Source organism: Zeus faber (genome assembly GCF_960531495.2).
Source record: "Zeus faber genome assembly, chromosome: 14".
Taxonomy (NCBI): Eukaryota; Metazoa; Chordata; class Actinopteri; order Zeiformes; family Zeidae; genus Zeus; species Zeus faber.
This window is the reverse complement of record NC_137200.1, coordinates 13,260,058-13,277,322: the sequence shown is the minus strand read 5'-3', so window position 1 is coordinate 13,277,322 and position 17,265 is coordinate 13,260,058. Positions and strand designations below refer to the sequence as shown.

The 17,265-nt window shown below is 48.1% G+C and overlaps 1 protein-coding gene across 1 annotated transcript; it reads right to left on the bottom strand.

Annotated features, from left to right (window-relative positions):
• Window positions 1-699: 699 nt before the first annotated feature.
• Window positions 700-16,423, bottom strand: mntb (MAX network transcriptional repressor b; the record flags this gene model as incomplete). Its single annotated transcript, XM_080013435.1, has 6 exons — window positions 700-1,661; window positions 1,846-2,038; window positions 9,519-9,630; window positions 10,121-10,162; window positions 11,410-12,034; window positions 16,351-16,423. The coding sequence occupies 6 exons, from the start codon at window positions 16,421-16,423 to the stop codon at window positions 841-843; spliced, it is 1,866 nt and encodes a 621-aa protein (XP_079869561.1). The 3' UTR covers window positions 700-840.
• Between the last annotated feature and the right edge of the window lie 842 nt (window positions 16,424-17,265).

Genomic DNA, 17,265 nt, shown 5'->3' with positions numbered 1-17,265 from the left:
AAAACAAAACAAACAAACAAACAAACAAAAACGCTACATTGAATATTTAAATAAGATAATTAATTTGAAGTTAGTATATTTCTGGTGTGGCCCCTGGTAAAGATTCACAAAATTATATAAATAAAGTGTGGTGGATTAGGATAGCGAGTGTGGCGGCATTCCAGAATCAGAAAATTAACCCAGCAACCGCGTACGGCCCGTCACCTTCTCCACAACACCAGTGACATTGTCTGCCGCGCCGCATGACGCGCTTAGCCCTTCCAGCTGATTCCCTGAATACACAACTCTCACAGGCCACCGCCGCAATGGACTCACTCAAGATACTTAATACACTTTGTTGTGAGGGGGGAAAAAAAAAAAAAAAAGGATTAATTCATATTTAAAAAGGTAGATTCTTGAGGCCTGAGTATGAACTGAGCTTATTATGTTAGTGCTTCTGGTTGTGTGGGGGGTAAGGAAGGAGGGAAGGAAGGAAGGAAGATCGATAACAGGAAAGTCAGGAATAAGGGAAGGTTCTGTCTATCCAGCAGGGACAAACAGTCCTGTGTTAACAAGCAATGACCTGATCCACTGAAGTGCATTCAGGATTTTTTAATCGCTGAGTTAAAAACAAATGAACTTTCATACATCTGTGGCCAAATATATTCCCAAAGATATTCTAGTCAAAGGTTGTTCAGTTGAACCGTTGTCGTGGTCTTTTTTTTTTGTTTTGTTTCAAAAATGTCTCCGATGATTCGGGCAGGCTACTGCCACAGCCCTGTTTCTGTCGACAAATCCTTTTGACAAAACATCTCTCTCCTTCCATCGAGCCCCTCCACCCGACTTCCGCCGCCTGTTCTTTCAGGCCAGTTTGAGTGTACTGACGGGGAAGGGTGGAACCGTGACCATGGTGACGGGGTTGAGGACGGCAGTCTGCCCCACCAGCTGGGGGTGGGGGGCCAACACGGCTGTGGGCTTCCCGAGCGACAGGTTCCCCTGACTGACAACAGTCGCCCCGTTCACCTGGGTCCCATTAGCGTTAGCCTGGTGGCTCGCCTGAACGTGGGGCAGAGTGTGGTGCGTGAAGGTGTGGGTGATGTGGCCCACGACGGTCGGCTGGGACACGGACATCCCCTGGGGATAGAGTGTCGAGAGGTGGGGTGGCATGGGAGCCCCCAGGTGTGCCACCGGGTGAACCGTGATGTGTCCAATGGGCTGGGCTGCGATAGGCTGGTGGGCCGCGATCGGCTGATGGGCGCCGGCAGCCGTCGCCGCAGTGATTGGCTGCGGAGCGACGGGGACGGGAGAGGGAGCGATGTGCATCAGGTGTTTGTGGGTGGCCGGCAGGACGTGATTGACGGCCTGGATGACTGAAGGGTGAGAGACGGCCGCGTGGGCGATGACGGTGGGCTGGACCTGCACGGCCGGGGCTTGGAGGGGGTGAGGGACCGGCATGGGGCCAGACGAGGGAGCAGGGGCGGGGGCTATGGCCTGAGGCGGAGGAGGGCCGTTGGTAGTCGTCAGTACCCCGGAGAGAGGGAGGGTGCCATGTTGGATCGACAGGTGAGGAGTGAGAAGAGGCTGGGCTTGTAAGACGGGAGGGGGGGCTTTGGGGAGTGCCTTGAGGGGTGAGGGAGCAGACAGCTCGTCGTCAATGTCCTGCTCAAAGTTGTCTTCTCCTTCTGCGGGGCAGAGAGCACAGTGTTATTCAACATGTTACTCTTGAGTTATATGTGAGCGTGGGAATTATATATGCATCGCAGAGGAGGAATTATTTCTATTTCTGCACTTTCCCACTGAAATAAACTAGATTACTAAAAGGTACGTGGGCCGTGTTTGTGACCAAAATGCGTGTTCTCGTTGTACCCGAAGCAGTGGAGGTGGAGGCCTGGTCGTCCTCAGGCTGGACGGTCTGTCGGAGGACCCTGTCGATCTCCACCACGTCCATGCACTGGCTGAGTTCGTTCTTCAGCTCGGCCAGACGCTGCTGCATGGCTATCTTCTCCCTGGCCAGGCGCTCCATCTCGTGCTCGTACTCCTTCTCCTTTCGCTTCAGAGTCTGTGGGAAAGAGACGGAGGCACAGATACCATGTAGATGAGGGCCACAAACGAAATTAAACAAAAAGCCGCACTGAACGACATCTGGTCTAACGTGGGCAAAGTATTACAAAAAAATGTCCCTCTCCCTGCATCGCCCCCCTTTCGCTTCACCCCCTTGTCCATCAAAGATGACTGTGTAGTGGTTTCGCCTACCACGCACCACCCAAGAGGCGTGTTCAGGGCCCTCCAGCACAGAAGACGGGGTGGTAGGCACCAGTTTATTGGAGAGAGGGGGCTAGTAGGAATTAGCCCAGGAGCAGATGGACATGTGTCACGACAAGGGCTCCTCTCCTGAGTGTGTGTGGGGATGGGGGTTTTACCTGTTGCTCGTTAGACCGACCAACGAGCAACAGGTACACAGCCACACTGATCCTGGGCCCCCAATTACGTAGATCCAGGTCAGGTGTGGCTATTCAAACCACACCATCCCCACACTTCATTCCCCCGACACCAAACTGAGGTCAGGCAGAATACCTGGCTGAAGCCTGCCCTCCGCCCACCCACCGAGCAGAAAACAAAAGTGAGGAAAAAAAAAAACCCTAAAACAGACTCTGAAACAGGGTTGCTATACCTGAAAAGGACAGACTCTGACGCAAGGTTCCTATACTTTAAAATACTAAAACACCAGGCTGGTTCCCATACCTTAAACCAACAAACGTCCAAAATAAATTAACTGGTTCCCCGGAACACCGGGGTCGACCGGCGCCCTTCCCCCAGGGCGACGACAGAGTGCCCCCTCCTCCCTTCCAGAGCGCGGGGCCTCGGGCTCCTGTGCAGGCTGGTGAAGGCGTGGCCGGACTTGGCTCTTGCAGGGGCTGCTTGGAGGGGTGGCCTGGCGGGATGGTCCCGGCGGTGGCTGCTGGGCAGAGGCGCTATCGGCAGGCGTTTACCCGCGGTGGCTGCTGCGGCTGCTCCTCCCCCAGTGCTGCTGCTGTCAGTTGGGAGAGGGTTGGTGTTGGGGCCCGCCCGTTGACCCGCTGGTGGCTCCAGGGCGTCCGTGTCCCTTCCCCGTGCCGGAGTGTCCCTGTTCGGGTGCCAGTGTGGCAGTGTCACCTACCACCCAAGTGACGTGTTCAGGGGCCTCCGGTTCAGACACACAGAACACGGGGTTGTAGAGAGAAGGCTCGGTGGAATTAGCCCAGGAGCAGATGGAGGTGTGTCACGACAGTGGCTCCTCTCCTGAGAGTGTGTGGGGATGGGGGTTTTACTGGCTGCTCGTTAGACCAACCAACAAGCAACAGGTACGCAGCCACTCTGACCCTGGGTCCCCAATAACCTAGATCCAGGTCGGGTGTGGCTGCGCAAACCACACCATCCCCACACCGCATACAGTTACAGTGAAATCCACGTAGCTCCCCCCTCTACGTAGATTCAGATACAGAGCTTGTATCTGTATTGGAGTAATCACAGTGGCTTTGCGTCGAACAGTTACACCCTTTTTCATGTCATTTTGCATTTTGAGTTAATGCCGTTTGACCTCGTCGAAAGATTCCCATAACATTAGTCTCTGTGGGTGATTTAGCAAAAAAGCTTAAGAAGGAACAAAGATCAACAGCCTCTTTGACAAAGCAAGGGTGACACGAAAAAGAAAAGGGGCTCTCGCTAATACAATTCCAATGAAGTTGGGACGTTGTGTAAAATGTAAATAAAAACAGAATACAATGATTTGCAAATCCTTTTCAACCTATATTCATCTGAATACACTACAAAGACAAGAAATTTAATGTTCAAACTGATAACCTTTATTGTTTTTTGGCAAATATTCACTCATTTTGAATTTGATGCCTGCAACACATTCTTGGCCATAGGACCTCGCCTGTACTATTGCAAGTTCTCACATGTGCTCGTTGTTGTTGTTGTTGTCGTCGTCTACTGTACATCCCTCCCTCTGCTGACGAGGAGGAAGCATGCCACAACAGGCACTACTCACACAAACACAACAACCAGTAGTGGCTAGTGCAGTGTTCTATATGGCGGTGACGAGAAACAAGATTGTAAAATAAGCTGGTTTTGCCCTTGACGTCATCCTGGCCAATAGTAGGATGAGGACATTAAGGACAATCCCTCCCCACCCAACACATGACATTGTGGAAGAGCAGAGAAACGCCTTCTCTAAAATCCAAGGAGCGCTACAGGAGGTATTTTTTGCAAGGTCTTGATCCGAGTCAGATGGGGGTTAACTGAGGCACTCACATTCATCCATCTTCTAGCTAGGGTTTAGGTTTATTGGGAAAATTAATTTTTACATTATTTTCTGTTAGGTTTATGTATACAGTATCTTTATCACTAGGTTTATTGTAAATTTTTCATTTTCCATATTCTAGTTAAATTACAGTTTCATTGAATATTGCAATTTTCTTTTTTTTTTTTTTAATTCTACTGGTTTATTATTATTGCCTATTTTTTATGTGAACTGCTGTGACACCGATGACATTCACCGATGGCAGTGGCCGATGTTAATCCAGTGTTTCCCCACACATAGACTTTACTTGGGCGGGCCATCCAGGTATATAAAAAGGCCACCGAGGTATATTTGGCGACCCATTTAAGCATTTTTATTTTGTTATCCATCCGAGAGAATGGCGCCATTGACGATCAAACTAACAAGTGGACTCGTTCTCCGGTATTACGTTAGGCGATGCAGACACGTCTCCCTAGTAAGAACATTTGTATTAGGTCGAGAGACCCCATGCTGCGTTCACCGAAACTCGGAAAACATCCAAATTGTTATTTTAAACATCAGTATTGGCCCAGAATTTCACAATTAGTGCAGTTAGTACCTACCATCTATCTATCTTACACATTGGGTCACACACAAACACTGCCATCTCTATTAAACCACTTAGCTAAGCACATCCCATTTCCTGGAACACATTCTAATGTTAAACAGGGAACGGGGGTTCGAGTGGGAGTTAACATTCTGCCGCATTCTGTTTCAACCAATCACGTTGGGCCAGAAATCCATCCCTCTCATCTCCGTGTCAACCTGCCTTATTTATCATGGTACAGCAACATCTCACCAAACACAATTATAGGTGCCTTTATAACCCAGGGACTTACACAATGCTACGAGAAAAATAAGAGATATCACATTGTCGTGAGTGACATTCATTATGTGTTTAGAACAGTGCCACTGACACAGAAAAAAAGGACAAACGGAGGAAAATGGGAGGAGAGAAAAAAAAAAAAAAAAAGACAGAAATAGAGAGCAGCATTCCCGGTCCCAAATCTGTGTCTCCGTGACCCAGTTTCTGTGCGGGTGAACCGATGAAGGAACTACAGAACAATACATGAACACAAATTTCTAGGCTGTGAGAGGGAGGGGAGAGGAAGAGGATGGTGAAGGAGGGGAAAAGATGAAGATCGGGTAAAGGGATAAAGGAGACAAAGTGTTTATTTTCCCTTAAATTATGCCATGAGGGGGGAAAAAAAGAGGAAAAACTGGATATTTCTGCCAATCACCATACAACCTGCCACCAATCAGAAAGTTATTCGCTGTGTCCTGTTGACCCAAGAGGTTGTTTCCAGGCCAGTTTTTGAGCGATAGAGGAAGAGAGAGGAAGGTGGAAAGAAAGGAAGGAGAGGGAGAGGACATAAAACGAGCACAGTACAAGGACACATAACCGCCCTACAGGACATGCAGTACAGTGAGCAAAGCGCCCCATGCAGACCCCTAATGCCCCCCACGCAGGCACGTGGTTGCCCCATTCCCGAGCGCGGGTTACTCCCTCCGCCCCTCCAAATGAGCAGCCCTCTCCGCGACAACACCGAGCTTTAGTGGCCAGGCAAGTGTGTGTGCGTATTTATCCGTGTCGTGTAATCCAGATTTTCTATGCGTAGATTCACTCTGTCCCTTTATTAGATGTGCCACACAAAATATCATGGCATTACTTGCATCCAGCATGTGCAAAATAACCTTATTAAACTGGAGTACCTCTCCTCATATCTATAGTATATCGTACATATGCTGAATTACCTTCAAACAGAGGAGCCATTTTGTTTGCTTGATAGCCACACAATGCAACTTGACTTTGCATGAATGGGTTTGTGTGCACGCGCGTGCACCTGGCTATACGATTGCGAGGCCGGGGGTGTGGAGAGCAGCCGAGACACTGGTAGTCCCCGCGCAAATCACCAAGGAAACGGCCGCCACCCATAGTTGTCTCCTTGGCAACCTCCTCCACGAGGACCTGGCTGCCTGCGCGGCGGCTCGCGAGAGAACATAAGGAGCGATCTAATTGGGTGTCGGATAGGGCTAATTACACAGAAGGAGCGATGTGACTGGGAGTCTGCCGGTCGGGCAGCGAGGCTCCCTGCCCCCCGCCCTCCAGCCCACTGCTCCCTAGACGCCCCCCACCCCACCGCCTCCTTGATTCTGCCTCCACCTCCTCCTGGGGCTCACGCACCCTTCCTCTTTCAAGCACTGGATCTAAGCGCAAAGGACTAAAATTGTTGCATTTGGCCCTGATTGCATCACACGGGAAAGAATAACAATTAGCACTGCATCGTCTTCAGTTGTGATGGACTGAAGAACAGAACTCACAGGTCCTGACGACTGACTCGCCGCCTCTTAACATCCGCAAAGCTGCGTGACAGACCCTGAGATGCATCGGCCGCATTTGACGGCTCTGCCTGCGTTTCATGATGCTGCCAATAGAGCAGAGACTATGGAGGCGAGGTCCTGACACACACACACACGCACACACACACACGCACAAGGACCAGTTGTCTAATAGTGCACTGACCACCTGCCGCCTGTTGCTATGGTAACCAAGTGCTCTGAAGGCGAGAAACGGTGAGGTAATAGAGGATAAGAGAGAGAGAGAGAGAGAGAGAGAGAGAGAGAGAGAGAGAGAGAGAGAGAGAGAGAGAGAGAGAGAGAAGGAAGCCAGACAGACATGAGCTTAACAAAGGAGCGATCGAGAGGCTGGGAGCGAAACAAGATTGAAAGTGCAGAAGAAAAGATAATGAAAAGATTAATGCCGGCACAGGCCGACATCTACCGCTACTCCATTTTAATTCCATCTGTTATGGCCAATTCGCCTGCTCCTCGCTCACAGAGCGACGCAGTCTGCCAGACCGCAGCGTGCCGAGGGTCTCTCCGTCTCAGCTTTCACATGCTGCTGCAAAGTGGGAGGGGCAAAACAATGCGGGGTGGGCGTGCGACTATGACATCATTGGGCTTGCGCTCGCCATGTGCTCACAACTCACGTGGCCCAAAGAGAGAGAGCGACAGACGAATGGAGAGGAAAGGGGGGGTTGGGTCAAATTTCAATATGGAGAAGACGGCTAAGATGGACAGATAACCAGCCAAAGAGAACAATTCCCTACTCGCTCAGCTAACCTCAATAACCCAAAACAATGCAGGAACTCTAGGGTGTTAATCCTATTACATTTTTGATTATCATTTATAAAATGACTGACTTATACTCAGCACTTGAAGTGGAAAAAATATAAAGGTACTCCCCTTAGTCACATGTTGGCGGGGGGGGGGGGTTATAAATCTGCTTAATAATAAAGAAATATATAAAAGTAAGGCTCCTTTTACGTATGCGTAGAACAGCAAATGCTGCATTCCACTGAAGTCGGAACTCTAAAAATTCCAACCTCGAACTTAGAAAAGTGGGAAGGAACAGCCTTTAATGTTGGATTTTAAAAACATTTCTGTCGTTTTAAACTACTCCATAGTTCTTATGTTAACACGCGGACCATCGACTCGAAATGCAGATTTCCGAGTTCCCATGGAACGCAGCATCACTTCCTGCTGCCTCGACCTGAACTTGGGAGTTTCTACTCCACCTGAACCAGAGAGCAGGCAGCATTTACCAACTATTGAACAGAACTGTTGGAATAGATAATGAGGGGAAACCATCTGTTTCCACCAAAAAGGTGCAACAATGTTGCCCAGGATATACACCACGTTCCAAATTATTATGCAAATTGGATTTAAGTGTCCTAAACATTACATTTTTTGTTTTTCCAATTAAACTCATGGAAGGTATTGTGTCTCATGGCTCTTTGGATCACTGAAATCAATCTCAGACACCTGTGATAATTTGTTTGCCAGGTGAGGCCACCCCTAAGCAATTCTCACAAGCAGAAACGGTTTCAGTGGGCCCAGAAATACGCGAAGACTCATTTTCAAACAGTCTTGTTTACTGATGAGTGCCGTGCAACCCTGGATGGTCCGTTTGGATGGTTGGTGGATGGCCACCATGTCTCTACAAGGCTGCGACATCAGCAAGGAGGTGGCGGAGTCATGTTTTGAGCCGGAATCATGGCGAGAGAGCTGGTAGGCCCCTTAAGGGTCCCTGAAGGTGTGAAAATGACCTCGGCAAAGTATACCACTTTCCACAAGTAGACCACTTTCTTCCACGGTACAAAAAGAAGAACCGTGCCTTCCGTAGCAAAATCATCTTCATGCATGACAATGCACCATCTCATGCTGCAAAGAATACCTCTGTGCAATTGGCTGCTATGGGCATAAAAGGAGAGAAACTCATGGTGTGGCCCCCATCCTCCCCTGACCTCAACCCTATTGAGAACCTTTGGAGGCAGTTTGCATCAAAACAGCAGCTCTGGGAGGCTGTTCTGACATCCTGCAAAGAAATTCAAGCAGAAACTCTCCAAAAACTCACAAGTTCAATGGATACAAGAATTGTGAAGGTGATATCAAAGAAGGGCTCCTATGTTAACATGGAACTTGGCCTGTTAAGATGTTTTTGATTGAAATAGCTTTTGACTTCAGTAAATATGACCTCCTAATGCTGCAAATTCAACAATGACCATTTTCAGTTCTTTACAACCTTTAAAATGTTTTGAAACTCTGTTGTGCATAATTTGGAACAGTGCATTTTGAGTTTGTTATTTTTGAAAAGAATACTGTTATTATTGGGAGGTTTGTTAAATAACATTTGAATTATACCCTAACAGTTGATGACTTGAAAATTATACTGACTGTCATTTGCATTGACTATTTAGGAAAATCAGAGAAAAATATCATTTGCATAATAATTTGGAACGTGGTGTAAATAATGACGGCTTGACAGGATATGCTCAATGACATTATGGCAACCCCAAGCCGGAGCCCGCAGCTCGTGTGTTGTAATAATAATGAAATAGTGTGCTCCGACTCAATAAAATATGACTTATTTTACAAAACATCCACTTGATTTGTCCAGAGCAGAACAGAGTCCCGGCAGGTTGTGAGGAGTGCCGGTGCTCAAGAAAAACGCCCAAGAGTAAAACGTAGAAGTACCAGTACTGTCTACCGGCCCACTTCAATCACTGATTATACCGACTGAGCTTAGAAATAATGACTTGAGACTTTAGGGCGGGGGGGGCATTAAAGTACTATCTCATGGCCACAGAACATGGTTAGATCCGAGCACCAACCATGTGGAGCAGAGTGAGGAACGGAGGATGTTTGGGGACTGTACCTGTATGTAACGCAAGGCACTACGAAGGACGCTGAGGTTGGAGGTTTTCTTCTCGTCGACGTTGGGAACATTTTTCTTCAGTGTCTCAAAGCACTCCTTCAGGTGCGCACGCCTGGCAGGAAAGTACGGGAAGGAAATGAGATGAGTCACACTTTGTGGATTACTAATTATGGAGTCAAACTGCGAATTTGAATTTTATAAAAGAGTCTCGACGTGCTTTACAGGCCGACATTCACCAGCCCCTAAACCTAAGTCCTCAGCAAGGAAGGAGGAAAACAGACAATAAAAAAAGGAGTTTCATTTCACCAGAGGAATATACAATAATGTATGTAAACATATGTAGGCCTTCATTTTCATATGCAATATTGTAAACAGCTATATGGATATTCTGTCTTTTCAATGTTCCGGAGATAAATATAACAGGAATAGAATATAACCTATTCATTGACTAACCAACACGGGCCGCATTGTGTAGTGAGCAAAGAGCATTTCCTTTAACCAACACAGTTGGCCGCTTCACACAAGCTTCCAATGAACTCTGATCTTGAGTTCAGCAACAAAGTAATACAAGTATGGCTCAATAAAAACAAATTAAGACCGACCTGTTTTTCTCCAGTTTGTTGTGCACCTCTCTGGTCCCTGCACTGAAAAAAAAAAGAGACAAATTATTCCTAAACAATCAAAATAAAGAAACGATAAATGCATAAATCAGACGATTCCTGGAAAAATTGTAAAAGTATGCTGGCACCGTGCGGCTGCCCACACTGTCCTATATGCAAGTGCTAGGAGACGCTCTCGGAGCTGAGCTTTGTGGGGAGCCGTGCCTACATGACTGGATTTCTTTGCTGCACTCAATTTTTTTTAAGAAACCTCTTGGGCAAAAGTTGTAACTGATCAAATCATTTCACTTCCGTTGGCAGAATTTGCGCTTTGTGAGAAATAGGGATACGGTGGTACACAGTATGTTATCGAACTATTCGATACGCCCCCTACGGTTCAATAGGCACACGTGAACCGCGGTATGACCGTATGTATATGTATGTGACAAATAATCTCTTGAACTTGAACCGCAGTATGACGGTATCATGGTAGAAGTCCACCGGACGCGGGCATGGCGTGCCTCTAAATAGACCTCTCTATTTTTGCGTGAGGTCTATTTTATTTTATTTTTTTCCCCAACTGCATGCGGCTACGCAGCTTTTTCAATAGAAACACGAAATAATATGACATAGAAATGTTTTTGTAAAGAGCAGAATCAATTTAAATGCATTTTTACATGAGTCCACATTGTACTATAGACCTAGAGCTGCTGTAGGATTTGCTGAGACCCAATTTAAATACAAAGAACAAACATATATTACTTCATACAGGGGTTGAGGTGTCCAGTCGGAAAATAACCCCTGGGGTGGCAGTGTCCCTTTTTATGACGAACTTCTCGTCAGACTCTCGCTCTCGCTTCAAACGCACTAGTGTTGGGTTGTTCACGAACAATCCTGTTCTTTTGAACGGCTCTTTTTAAGAACGAAAGGGAACCGAGTCTCGCTGATGAGCCGTTATTTTCTTTTGTGCCAAGTCTTACAACCCACCAGTGCACTTGAACCCCCCTCTCCCCACTCCCTCCACAGTCATACACACAGAGCAATACACTTATTTATGGCAGACTACTATAGAAACATTTTCTACACCTTTTAACTTTTTCAGATTTTCTTTCTTTCCTTCCTTAACGTAAAGATACCGAAACTATATAGCTAATGTGCCCAAAAACCGTGACACATACCGAACCGCGGGCCCACTGTACCATTGCATCCCCAGTGGGTAATGGGACAAAATTGCCTCTTGTGTTGCCAGCACACTTAATAAGTATCTACTGTGACGAAGCAGACAAACTGACCCTCCTGGTCGTCTTTTGGCGTCCATCCCCCTCATGTCCTCCACAGTCACCCCATTGGGCTGTGGCTGAGAAGTGGATGGAGCCTGCTGGAGGAGTAAAGCATGCTGGGTGCTGCAGCCGTTAGTACCAATCGCAGCCGGGTACGGGACCTGGAGCTGTGGCTGCTGCAGGCCATGCGTCTCTCCAGCGTGGGGCGGGCTGGACTCCACCTTTATCTGTGAAGAACACATCGGGTGCCGGGGCGCCTGCTGCTGCTGCTGCAGGTGGAGGTGGAGGTGAGGGGGGGAGGAGCAGTTTTTGATGGTGGGGGGGCCGTTGACCACCGTGGCGGCGATCGGCGAAGCCAGGGGCTGGGGCGGGGCCGAAGGCATGGTGGTGACAACGGGGACAATGGGGATGACGGTGATGGGGACCTGAGCGGCCTGGAGGGCGGGCGGAGGTGGAGGAGGGAGAGGGAGGAGAGGGTGAGGGGGGGCGGGGGGATGCTGCGGCTGCTGTCGGCGAGAGTCACTCCCCCAGGCCACATGGTTGGCTCTGAGCGCGGGGGCCGAGGTGGTCACCACCTCTATCCGCCTCGACTCCGCCTCCCGGCTGAGGAACTCCTTCTCCTTGCGCTGTTCCTCTTCTGCAGAAGAGCAAGGGACAGAGAAAGAAATATGAGGTTAAAATAAAGCAAAAAAAATGGATGCAGGAAGAGAGAGAAGCAATGTCTTTATATGTCAAAAACCTATCTTCAACAGAGTGAACATTTCCCATAAATTCTCTCATTTTGCAGCAGTGTTTCCCCTACAACTCTACAGGCTGGTGGCCCCTTATATGAGGCTGTTACAGTGTCAAGTAATCACAATTAGAAATTGATCAAAACCATTTAAATCAATGGTCCAAGTTGAAAACTATTTGATGAAATCGAAAAGATGCCAATCGCCCCACCCATCTAAGTATACATAGCAATATAAATTACAGACTACCGACCATGTCAACATGTGACCGTTTACAGGTTTTTCCTGTTTTTTATGTATAAACACATTTGCCTCATGTGAAATATCGTGCACAGAAATACAATTTTTAATGATGTTACATGTCTTTCAATTTTGCCCAGCAAATCAATGTTGCAATCCTCACACGTCACATTTTCTGGCTGAGATTCAACATGAGACACACACACACACACACACACACACACACACACACACTAGAAGGGAAGGAGACGTAAATATATCTGTACCCATCCCATTAGTAAGCATTACCTTTACCTCTGGGTTAAGATAGGACAGCCTGTTGAACTATGTCTGGGTTAGCTACGTTGGTCCATCAGCCATTACACATAAAAAAAGAAAATCATAAAAATATACTAGAAAACAAAAAAAATATGCATGATTGCTCACTTAGGCTGGGTATAGTTTTGAAAATGTGCAATACCAATACCCTTTAAAGTGATCCCAATAGAGTACCTAATTCCATACCTTTTTTTCTACTATACCCATCATGTGAATGGAAGCATTTAGTTGCATAAAATGCCACCACTCCCCCCTCATCCAAATGATTTTTACACAAATACATTTCTGATGTTTTCAAATGATTTAAATATTTATCAAATAGCTGTACAAAACTATACAATGAGATATTTTGGCAGTGTCATTTTAAACAAATAGCCTGTACAAGAGGAATGATTACAGCGAGGAAAACCTCTTTCACTGTTCATATGGACACCTGACTGTTGTTTTAAGACACACTTGAAAAATTGTCAACCTGTCCTTTAACAGACTGTTGTAGCTGCTGCTGCGGTAGTGAGCCAATCAAACGTCGCATTAAACGGAAAAAGGCTTGTGGTGATTGGCTGCGAGCAAAACCGGTCATTTTTTTCTAAATTTGGGTACAAATAGGATTGAATGCAGCCACCGTTTGGCTGGAGACATTTTGATACTACTTGGTATTGGGTTATTTTGGTCAATACCTTAAAAGGTATTGAGTATCAAGACCCAGCCCTACTGCTCACAAGCAGTAGTCTAATGGAGCGCATACAGAGGCTCCCACTCACAATGAAGGGTATGACTGAGCAATCACAGAGTGTTGCTAGCCGACAGGTTCACCACTCAAAGTAGTCTTCAAGGGCCTCAGTTACCATGGATACAGAAACAAACACATACAAAAAAGAATTGAGTATCACAGGGATTCCTTAAATCCGCATCGAGAGTCTCACCATCATTGTTACGCAACTCCCCCAACTCACACAAACCCATAGGTCCTCAGCAGGAAAAACTTAGAAAATAAACAATTATCCCCCCAATCCAACATGCAGTTATAGTTCCCAGTTAAGCTCATTATTCCAACCTCTGAGCTGATAATACTGAGAGGAAGGTATTCTCTACATGTTTCTTCTCCCCCCTCTTAGATGGGGAGTGACAAATTTCCCATTTTGGTTTCCTATGTTATGCTTGTGTGAGGCTTTAACACACACACACACACACACACACACACACACACACACACACACACACACACACACACACACACACACACACACTAACCGTATGATAGATAGAATAGAGCTGTCGCTTTTGTGTGTACCTGTTCAACTCATTGCTGAGTAGTTGCCATAGCAGCATGTCAACAGATGAACGTGCAAATAGCCGCACAAATTTAGTGGGATGTTGTTAACAAATATTAATTTTTAAGTGAGTTATTTTTACATGTATTCATAAAATAATAGACGCAACATTGTTACCCCCACAAATCAAGTGTCTTACTGCTGCCCCTGCTCCTCTTCTCTACGTGTCCCTTCCATTTTCTCGTGCACTCTTCAACTAATGACAAAAAAAAAAAAAAAGACAATTACAAGCTTTGCTCGCAGCCCACCACCACGAGCCTTGTCCCATTGAATCGCAAGCTTCTGTCTCTCTCTCTCTCTGCGGGTGTATGCGAGTGTGTCAACGCGCGTACAGATGCTTCTCAAAACATATTCCCCTACGTTCTGAGCGTGCGGTGTGCGCTAAATGACGTCACACTGTAGCTTGAAAACGTTTTTAACCAAACGACATGCGAGCGTAGGGAGCGTCGAGATCGTCGAGATTTTTTTTACTTCGGCGCATCACGTTATAAACCTCAGCAAGGCATCCCAACCAGCGCCCAAAACTTCTCCAACGCATCGGGATTCATTTAAATGACGTCTCTATAAATGAACGCTGTGGCGTTACATCGTGCCGCCCTCGGACACCGGCGACAGCAACGAGACGCTTCTCCGTTTGGGGCAAAATATTGGTAGGAACCAAACGCAGGGGTTTGTTCAGTGGGGGTTTTTTGTGTGTGTGTGTGTGTGTGTTAGCGGACGGAGCAGCGGAAATGCATCGCCGCTGTTTCGCGTCGCAGCTAATTAGCATGAGGTTGAAATCCATTCAACTTCCCTCCTGTCGCTTGGTCTGCGAGACCGCGTCGCCGAGCGTCGTTCGCCGTCACCCCCCCCCCCCATGGAAATGAATGGCTCCCGGCCGCTTTGCCGCTGCACGTCGCTTCCGGTGTGGGCGTGCGGTAGTAACTCGGGAAAGGGGCGGGGCCACAGAGGGGAGGGGGGCTGGCCTACTTTCCGCCCGCTCCCTCTGACTGAGACGGGGTGTGTGTGTGTGTGTGTGTGTGTGTGTGTGTGTGTGTGTGTGTGCGTGAGAAGCCGGGATGGGCGGGCGGGCGGGCGGGGAGGGGGGGGGGGGGGGCAGGGGGAGCGCTAGCAGCACGTGGTCGTAGAGGGCGGGTCCAACCACGCGGTGATCCGTGGGGGGGGGGGGGGGGTGTAGATTGTCTGACACGTCACCAGAAGGGCGAGACCAAAAACAACTAAAATAAATAAATTAATTAATTAATTTAAAAAAAAAAAAAGGAGCCCCACGAACGGTGACCGTGTTTTTTTTTTTTGTTCAATCGGAGCGGCGTCCTGCTTTCGCGCTTTTATTTCAATATGTTGAAAAAAAAAAATAATAATAATAAATCAACAATCTTATGTTTTGTACACCCGCAGGAATACGGCGCAAAACACGCATAAACCGCACGACTGGCGGCGGCGGCGGCGGCGGGGCCCGCCCCGGCCTGTCATGAGACAGGACATTATGTAAAGAACACCGCCCTGCCGGCCCTCGACGCCAGATATCTGGACTAATCGTATCAAGAGGAAATCCTTGTCAAACCAACTTTTATGAGGTGCAAATGGATGGGGATATATATATATATATATACACACACAAATACATACATACGCACCCACACACACACACACACACACACACAGAGATATATATATATATATATATATATATATACATACACACACACACACACACACACACACACACCGTGACCGACAAAGTAGCAGCGACGTAATCCCAATTCAACGTTTGTATCTGTCACACCGCGCAAGTGCGTTGCGGTGCAATGTTAAAAGGCAAACTCCGAAGGCCGTGCAAACCCAAACAGGGAAACGTGTATTAATATGGCAACCAAATATGTGGCGACGAAAATGCCGTAATTTACATTTTAAAACAAAGGGTTAAATTGGGAGGCTGGCGTAGCGCGGTGGGTCTGTCACAAGCTCTCACGCACACCCATTCACACATTCACGCACGCACGCACACACTCGATCTCACACACACACACACACACACACGCGCACGCACGCACACGCACAGGGAGAGCGCGCAGAAGTAGCTGGATAAACAACGGCTTGTTTCCGCGTTGGAGAAAACAAAGGCAGTAAACGCCCCTGGACGGTAGAGCGGCTTCCGAACACTTAGGCGGCGTTTTCCGTCGAACAAAAAAAAAAATGGTACAAAAAAAAAAGCGACCGCGACCGACGTCGCCGCCGCGGTCGCTTTTTTCGGTCACGAGACGTCTCTCTGTCGCGTGCGACCGCGCGTCTCGCGCCGCCGCCGCCGCCGAGCGCCCGTTGCCGTAACTCACCACGTGCAGTGTGTTGTTGCTGGGCTTGCCACTCCAAATACCTGGCCGCTTCCAGGAGAGTGTCGATGCTCATCGTGGGGGCGCCGGTTCCCCGGGACGACGACGGCGGCGGCGGCGGCGGCGGCGCAAAAAAAAGAAAAAAAAAAAAAAAAACCCTGCAAGCGGTAGTCACCCGGAAGCCCCCGCGCACGGCTCACCCGCGCACTCCAGTCGAGTCGATTCCCCCCTGGTCTGGGGGATAGAACCCGTAAGCGGACGGACGGAGGGCGAATCCTCGCATAGGTTTAAAACAAAACCAAAACAAAACAAAAAAAAAAAAAAAACGAAAAAAGGGAAGAAGGATTGCAACAAGATGGCGACGCGAGCACGAGAATACACACACACACAACAAGGCGAATCATATTCTAGCTAAGCCCCGCCCCCCTCCGGCGCCCACCCGCCCCCGTTACTACAGCCTCCCGCAACACACGGAGAGGGAGCCGGAGGGAGGAGCGGACGCCCGCCCGGTGACGTGCCGTCGGGAGGTTCCCGCACGCCGCCGTCCCGCGACCGTCATCAAACGTGGACCCCGGGCCCTCGAAGTCACAGCCTCAGGGCGGAGATTGCATTCCTAGTGTGTGAAGTTGTGCATTGACTGGAATGTTGTTTTATTTTTATTTTTATTTTCGGGCTGTAGTCTATTGTCTGTATATGAACAACTGTATGGATTCTGAACTTCTATCAATGACACCTTCTATCTGCTCTATTAATATTCGGTTGCATGTGTAAATATCACCGCACGCCACTTTTTTTTTGCAAGATGCAACACTGCATCTCGTACTGAGCGCGGAGCAGCGGCCACCTGCCCACGTTGGTGCTCGTCGGTTCGCCTGGCACCACTTAATGTTAACCCTCGTAGACAGACGTGCGCGATTT